This window comes from Myotis davidii, unplaced genomic scaffold (genome assembly GCF_000327345.1).
Source record: "Myotis davidii unplaced genomic scaffold, ASM32734v1 scaffold378, whole genome shotgun sequence".
In the NCBI taxonomy this organism is placed as follows: Eukaryota; Metazoa; Chordata; class Mammalia; order Chiroptera; family Vespertilionidae; genus Myotis; species Myotis davidii.
In genome coordinates this window covers 978,932-986,731 of record NW_006290631.1, presented here as the reverse complement: position 1 = coordinate 986,731, position 7,800 = coordinate 978,932, and the positions used below count along the sequence as shown (strand labels likewise).

Genomic DNA, 7,800 nt, shown 5'->3' with positions numbered 1-7,800 from the left:
AGTTGATCCTGTCACCATGGTGACCATAGACGCCGGGACTTGCGACTTCCTCTGGAAGTGGATAAGCTGAGTGGGGCGGAGGGCGGGCCTCATCACGCCCTTGATCAGGTCTCCTGCAGACCTCGCCCTTTTCCTCTAGGGTTCATCAGAAGGGTAGAAAAAGGCCTCTTTTACCCTTAGTGAAGTCGAAGATCTAATAATATTCCAATTGGCTTTGCTATTTATATCCTGTAACCAGTCGGTCTAAAAGCACGAGAAAGGTTAGTGGACATTTTATGGATATGTTATTAAATGTTGTGGCCATCCTAGGATAATCTTGATAACGTAAATCATCACAAGACCTCCTTGTATATTTTTGTAGTTCTTTACAGTAATTTGCAAGGTATTTTCACACATAGATGTTTGAGCCTCACTAAGAATTATCCTCATTTTACAATAAAGGCTGAGAGCCAAACTGCCTTGTCAGCCTGCCCAACCAGTAATGATAAATCTGTTACTAATGAAATCTTATTACTCTGGGCACACACCAAGAGTTAGACTTGGGGTACTCTAGGATGGGGGGCAGACCAGATGGGCTGGTAGTGCAGTGATAGGAATGACTGGGCACCATAAAAACCAGGAGTCTGAGTCAAGGGTCACATTGGACTAGATGTGCAAGCAAATCAGGCCCTGAGAATCCGGAGCCCAGGGAACCTGGAAGGGGCCCTCAGCACAGGTGGAGGCTGTGTTTCCAGCCAAGAGCAATGTAGTCAATACCTTAAAGCCAATTAAGATGACACTTTGCTGCTCTCACTCTAAAGTGGGGTGGACACAGAACACTAGAATATATAGATTACAGAAAAAAATCAGTACCTAGCCAGTCACTGTCATGTAACAATAACCAGAGCACAATTATTGTGCATACCATTTCAAGGCTTCAATTTACTGTAAATTAACATTCCTTAATCACTTGTAATCCACCCACTTCGGATTTTGTATATGGTACGTTTCTAGATTTGGATTCCATTTCCTGAATTGCTGGTTCAGCTTTTCAGCCACAAAATAATGTTTCTTCTCTTTTAATAATCTTTTAAAATAATTTTTTTCCTATACTGCTTCTTCTTTCAATTGTAGTTCAGTAAAATACTCATTTTCATTTACTGCTAAGAGTTTACGTAGCCTGAAACAAACAGAGAAAGAAAGGAGTTAGATGGTTGTCTCGGATCCCTGGACCGAGTCCTGAGGGCCAGCTAGTTCCTCGACCTTTCAGTCCCACGGGTGTCTGGTCACCAGCTGGTCTCTAGACACCAAATCCTTGGGAGGGAATGAAAACACCCTCGGCCAGGCAGGGGCGTTTGGGAAAAGCAGCTGAGATTTGGGGGTGCCTCAGGCACCCGAGGTCATAGAGCCCAGAGGATCCTGTCCAAGTGAGTTTTGGTGACAGGGGAAAGCTACCCCTGGGTGACACCTGGCTGCCCTGGAACGTCCTAAGCGTTGGTCCTGAGCTTGTCGTGCCGCACCCTCATCACAGGCAAGCCTGTAATTTAACTCCAGTTCGGTTTTGCCTGTTGTATCACAATTTGAATCAATTTCCCTTATCCAAGTGGAGGCCACACCCCTGATCCACCAGGTCCTGCAGGGGTGAGGAGCAGAGTTCCTGGGGCCCAGGTGGGATGACTGTGGTCCCACGCCCAGGGGGCCTATTCCGAGGGTGGAGGGGCCAGGCTTGACGCGGTGAGCCTGGGCATTCAGCCAAACCCTCATGGAGACCTAATAGAAGTTACTTGCCCAAGGTCCTTGGTCAGAACCTGACATTTATCTTGCCACCCACTATCCCACTTTCTCAGAGGCAGTCAACACTGTTACCATCATCATGACATTCCCAGAAGATACACTAAATATGTGAATCAGTAAATAGGACAACAAAAATCATTTAAAAATAATTTTAAAATAGAACAGATTAGAGACAAAAACTATATTATTTCCAATTCCTATTGGGCCCCAACAAGGTTCATACAAGGGCTATCCTCTTGATAGTTTTCTGAATTCTACAAATTTCATGAAAGTTGGAAATCCATTCACCATTTGCAATACATATTGATGTATTTAATAAAATTGCATGGACTATATCGTTTTCATCCCTGTACCCCAGTATTAAGTTCTCAATAGTGACAAAGAGCTGAGACCCACATTTCTACTGGGTGGGTTTGACGGAATTTCTGTATTGCTGGGTCACCATGAAATCCATGGTCTTCCTTCCACTTTGCATTTCCAGCAATGTAGCTTTATGGAGTTATCCTCAGGTAAGTAGTGAGACCCTTTGGAGTGGATTCATGACAGGGTGGCTTTGTGATGCGTCACATTGACTAGCCTAGGTTTCCCAGAACTCCCTTCCCCATACGCTTCCGGTTAGAATGGGCCACAAGAAACATTTTATGTGCTAACTGCAGGGGAGAAGTGAAACAGCAGCATGTTGTTTTTACGCTTTGAAAGTTGGTACAGGAGCACCAGGCACTGTTGCAGTTCACACATTGTCATTTATCTGCTGGCTCGCCTCCTAGGTGTGAAGTAACAGGTCTGAGGCTGCTCCACCTCTCCAGGATCCTCCTTCAGCTTCTCAAATTCCTAGGCCAGATGCATATTTAACTCTGTGGTGAAGGGCACCAGTTTCTTCTGCAGGACACCCACGTCATCGAAGTTGGAGGTGATGAGTGACATGGGTTCCAGGCCATCTGCAGGGGGGTCCAGCTTGTGCTTGTGGGCGCCAATGTGTCCTCGGTCTCCCACATTTACATCCATCTTCCCTTCCCGAATGCCTGCCCTGCAGACTTCAAGCTCCAGCATTAGATGCAAAAACAACAGCCTTACAGAGACTGTTTAACCTGCTCCCACAATTGCGTATGGTCAATACCTATAAATCCCGTAATATACATATATATATATACATATATACATATATATATAAATATACATACATACATATATATAAAATCTTTATGTCAGTGGTGCTGCTTTTCTAATTGTACCCTGATACACACGATAACCAGATTCTCATTTCATCAGTCAGAATACCAATCAAATCAATTTCACATAGGACATCATTGTCAAAATTACCAGCATACTAGGGTTGGGTGGTTGGATCCTGGGAGGAGCAAAACAATAGCAGAAAATTATCCAGTCAACTCTGGCTGAAGTAGGTGGGACAGGCAAAGAAAGGAGCAGAAGAGGGTGGCAGAGAGCTGTATCATGAGTTATAGTAGGGAAATAGCTAATGTACATCTGAATTATTAAAGCTGCAAGACTGGAACTGGAGTAAGGCAAGGGATGCACAAAAGCTACAAAATTTAAGGGGCACACACTCAGTCCCGACCTTGTAAAGCTGGCTAAGGAATGATCTCATGTCTCATCACTTTTAGCACTATGCAAAATATTGGACAGTGAGGCAGGCTGAGCCAAGAGTGGCCCATTGACAGGACTTGAAGCAGAAACTCATACTCCTAGTAGACGGGCTGAGAGCAGAAACCAAGCATAAATGCCAAGGGGCAGGGGACACAAGTGGTCAAGAAAGATGAGCCAAGCCGACAACTCTACTTCGAAGACTGCTTTGGCTGAAGAGGAGGAGAGAGGGGAAACGCAAAATGGACAGCAGCCAGTGTGGAAGGATACCCTTAGGGTTTGAAGAATCTTACGCAACCCGAGAGACCTGGAAAGAACCCAGTCTCTGGATGCACAGGTGCTCTAACAAGGTGACCCAAGCACACAGCCTTGGCACCCCTAGAGACAGCAGTGTAAAGGATTTGTTATAATGCTTAAAATTAATCCACCTTGTTTTTGGAGTTGCTGGAAACTTGTTACTATATTATTACATATTACTGAACTCAGGATTACAGTTTATGGGTTAGTGGCTTAAAGAACAAGGCTTTTACATTAATTAATGGTTTAATTCTAGACTATCAATACTAGCTGTTTGACATTGGACAAGTTATTTAATTTCGGAGTCTGTTTTTCCATCTGCAAAAATGGGCACAGTCAGTCTTCCTGAAAAGACCATTCTGAGAAATAAACTGGGTCCATAAGGAAGAACTCACCAGCTTGCAGTTCCTTTCCTTATTTATTCACATTACATTTTCAATTGCTGTCTCCCTGAGGAAATGTTTAGAGACGCTGCCAGGTCTCACCCAGAAGCCATTTAACAGTTATGAAGAGGGCTTGTTTAGCTTGTTTATGGTGGCTCTAATTCTATCCCCCAGCCCCAACACCAGCTCCTCCACCCCTAACAGTCAAACTTCTTGTCATGTTCAGGCTTCTGGGATTTGCACCATTTAGAGCAGATGCACCAACTTTCTACTTTCTCTTCCTTTCTTCCTTACTTCCTCTATAAGCTCAAAGGACTGAACAGGCCTGCTCCTCTGGTTTGGTGGTGTTTCCAGTTCCCACTGATTCCTACACAAGCCCTGGCCATCGCTTTACGGTCCAGCCTCTGAGTAGGTCAGTGTTGTCTCTCATAAAGCCGGTCTGTAAATTTCACCTTGAATCCTAAAGTCTGCAGAAGCCTCCAGTCTACTGCTTTCTAGTTCCAGGTTTTTTAAGGTCCTTGGACCTAGAGAAGAGGGAGCAGGTCTGTATGTTGAATGTTTGCTATGTACAAAATGGAGCATCACAAAACCATTTCCTACTCTTCTTTCCCTTAATTATTTCTTCTCTCTTCTAAAATCTTCCATTACAAACAGTACATCACTCCCTTCTTTGTTATATGTAATGATTTCATGCATAGGGAAACTGTTTCCCCCATTGGATTATAAACTCCCTGAAGGCAGGAATACTCCTGAAAGACAAGCCTTCCATGGTCATTGTATTCACTGCTGTTCTCACCCACACTGCAGTGTATCCAGTGGGGACTTAGTCAGTAGCTCCGTAATTGCCCAAGTGCAGATGGAAGGACTTCTGGCCTGCAGAAACTAGTTTGTAGGAACAAAAGAACCCAGGTACTGAGGTCAATAGTTTATGTTGTCTATGTCTGGGGCTTTGTGTGGGGCCTGTCAACATTCTGCAGGAAGTAGCATTCCCCGTCCTCTCACTATCCCAGTCCTTATAGGCACTTAGCCTTCATCCTGTTGCCAGGCGTGCAGGGACAGTTCTGCATAGCAGATGAAACTGTTAATAACCTCAACAGGCCAGGAAAGGCTCAAGAAACACAGCCTAACCCCCTCCACAGAGGATGCTCCAGGAGGTACAGGACTAGTCCAAGATCACACACTTGTGTGTCAACCCAGACCTCCTACTCATCCACCACTGTCCAGCCACCTGGTCATCTCTTGGAGACTCTAAAGCCATTGAAGACCCCAAATGATGATTCTCTGAGTACAAATTTAAAGTCTGACTCCTGGTTTTTTCTTAGGGAACAGGCTTTCTTTCCTTTTTTCTTTCTAATCTCATCACAGGACACCAAGTCCTCTCCCTTGACACACCCTACCCCCCCAAGATAAGCCCTGACCTGGACCTCAGGAAATCTCTAGGGGCCTACACATACCTCCTCACTGATCATGATCAACACAGTGTGGGGCCTTTACCTCCTACTGCACCATGCCAAAATACTCAAGGCTCAAAGCTCAAGACCCACATCTGACCGGAACCCACCCCAACCCCACCCCTCACTATACGGGGCACACCTTGGCAACCAGACTGCTGTGTCCCGAAGACGGGTTCCACCCAGGCTGAAAATCTCCGTGATCTGGGGAAGAATTAACATCATGGGTCAACATGGCTGGTTGGGTTAAAATTAGGTCAGGGCAGGGTGCGGTGTCCCCGAGCACTGACCACTGGCGTGCCAGCCCCTCCTGCCTCCTCTGGGGCCGAATCAGAGGCTGAGTCATCCTTGCTCTTCTCTTTGTCCTCCTCAGGGTCAGGTGGCTCTTGCTTCACAAGTGGCAGGCCTGAGTCTACTGCCTGGGAGAGGTGGGAAATAGGCAACAGTCAGAAAAGCAAGGTTGGCCTAAGAGTCTCTTATTGGCCAACCTGTCACTGTGCTCATAAACCCCACTTCTATCACACTTCAGCACAGAAAAACCATCTGTCTAAAAAAATTTTTTCCATTCCCCACAGATTTCTATTTTTTCTATTAGCTGGGCAGCAAAGCAGGCAAAGCCTGGGGAAGGCAGAGTAATACTGTGGAAAGGCTGCAATCAGCACACCCATTGCTCTGCTCAAAGAACCACATCACGGCTCACCATCACTCTGCTCACAGATCACCCATCACTGAGCCCCACCTTGCTGGGGCAGCCTCGCAGCAATACGGGAGAGGTCAGGATGGCTCTGCCTGGTGTCCAGTCTTCCTGAGCATCCACCTTCTCTTGCTTCACCTGGGGTAAGACCACAACCCAACTCAGGCCAGGGCACTGGGCCCCCTGTGTGAAGGAGGATTGCAGCAGACTTGGTCCCAGCTTCCCGGAACAAGGCTGGACAGGGTTGGGAAGGGCAGGATGAGGTGGGGCCCTCACCTGCAACAGGGGTTCTGTGGAAGCTGGGGCAGGGCCAGGTACCTGCACGGGACTGCTTGCACCCTCCCGTAAGAACACAAGGTCAGTGCCAGGCGGGGGCAACACAAAGCCATTGCCTGCTTCCTGTTTCACTGGAGTCTGGGCTTGGTTTGGTCGGGCTGTGGGCGTGCCCGAGGGTGTCTTCAAGGTATGGCCCACACGGGGCCGTCGAGTAGATCCAGGCCTCTTTCGACGAGGGTAAGGTGGGGGTGACACTGCCCCATCCTCAGACCCTGACCAGACACTTGGCAGCAGGCGCTTCTGTGAAAGAGGTTGGGACCTGATGTAGTGACCTGACCACACTACCCTGCCCTGACCAACAAGCCTGCGGACCCCCCTATTAGTACCAGCAGAAAATCTGCTTATATGTGAGCCCCTTATCACTGAGCCTGCTTGTCTCCTGTTACCAGTGCCAATGCCACCCAAATTCCTCATTTACATCAGCTCGATGTCTACTAATCCTTGACCAAACCCACTGCCCCACTCACCCCTCTGAAATTGCAAGACTCATCTGGCCTGTCCCACCCACATACCAGGTCTGCCCACCATTCCCAGGCACTGGGGGACCCGGCCTAACCTATTGTGCCCACCTGACCCTTCCTGCCCCACCCACCATGGCAAACTGCAGGCATTGGCGCCAACGACACTTCTGGCGCTTCTGGTTACTGCCCCCGAATTTGGGCTTGTCGAAGCAGAAGTCACAGTGGCCACAGTCCATCCGTCGCAGGCAGGCTGCACAGGCCCCACACTTGCGGTTCTGCCGGCGGTTTGTGTAAGGTTGCTGGGGGACAGGGGAGACAGGGGTACTGTTGTTAAGACTAGTACAGTACTGTTCCTGTTGCTCCTCCACTAGCCCCATGGGAGGGAACTGGACGCACAGTAGTCTTAGCCTGACTCCCACTAGTCACATGTCAGTGTCTGCTAGTCACACCACCAGGCACTATCACTGCACCAAATACCTCTCGAGACGATTAGCACTGTGACTACTCCGACACAGTATCCATTACTCTATCTGCCAGTCCCCACTAGCTACCAAGGCAAGGTCTCTGACCTCCCCACCTCTAGTAGGATTCTGCTGACGCTCGATTAGCACCTACCACACCTGCTACTCTACTCACCCTATGTGAACTCTGGTCATTGTGGCAGCTTTTTCTCTTTTAGCCCCACCAGAATGTTACTTCATCTGACATTAGGTACTATCACTGCACCTGTTGATCCCATATTAGTCTCTCCCCATTGTCTGCTTATCCCATACTGGTACCCATTACTCTGCCTTGCTCTTTCC

At 47.8% G+C, this 7,800-nt stretch overlaps 1 protein-coding gene across 14 annotated transcripts in view; it reads right to left on the bottom strand.

Moving 5' to 3' along the window:
- Window positions 1–1,067: 1,067 nt before the first annotated feature.
- The window catches only part of MBD1 (methyl-CpG binding domain protein 1), a 16,091-nt gene continuing 9,358 nt past the window's right edge, over window positions 1,068–7,800 (bottom strand). For 3 of the 14 annotated variants that reach the window (XM_015563829.1, XM_015563824.1, XM_015563832.1), the window contains 6 exons: window positions 7,129–7,296; window positions 6,477–6,776; window positions 6,246–6,383; window positions 5,797–5,925; window positions 5,649–5,710; window positions 1,909–2,800 (listed from right to left, as the gene is read on the bottom strand). In XM_015563829.1, coding sequence (XP_015419315.1) covers window positions 2,605–2,800; window positions 5,649–5,710; window positions 5,797–5,925; window positions 6,246–6,383; window positions 6,477–6,776; window positions 7,129–7,296 — 993 coding nt within the window. In that variant the 3' untranslated portion in view covers window positions 1,909–2,604. Of the gene's footprint in view, window positions 1,160–1,908; window positions 2,801–4,071; window positions 4,580–5,648; window positions 5,711–5,796; window positions 5,926–6,206; window positions 6,435–6,476; window positions 6,777–7,128; window positions 7,297–7,800 lie in introns of those variants that run through there. The other 11 variants (XM_006763631.2, XM_006763630.2, XM_006763632.2 and 8 more) reach the window with 8 other exon arrangements.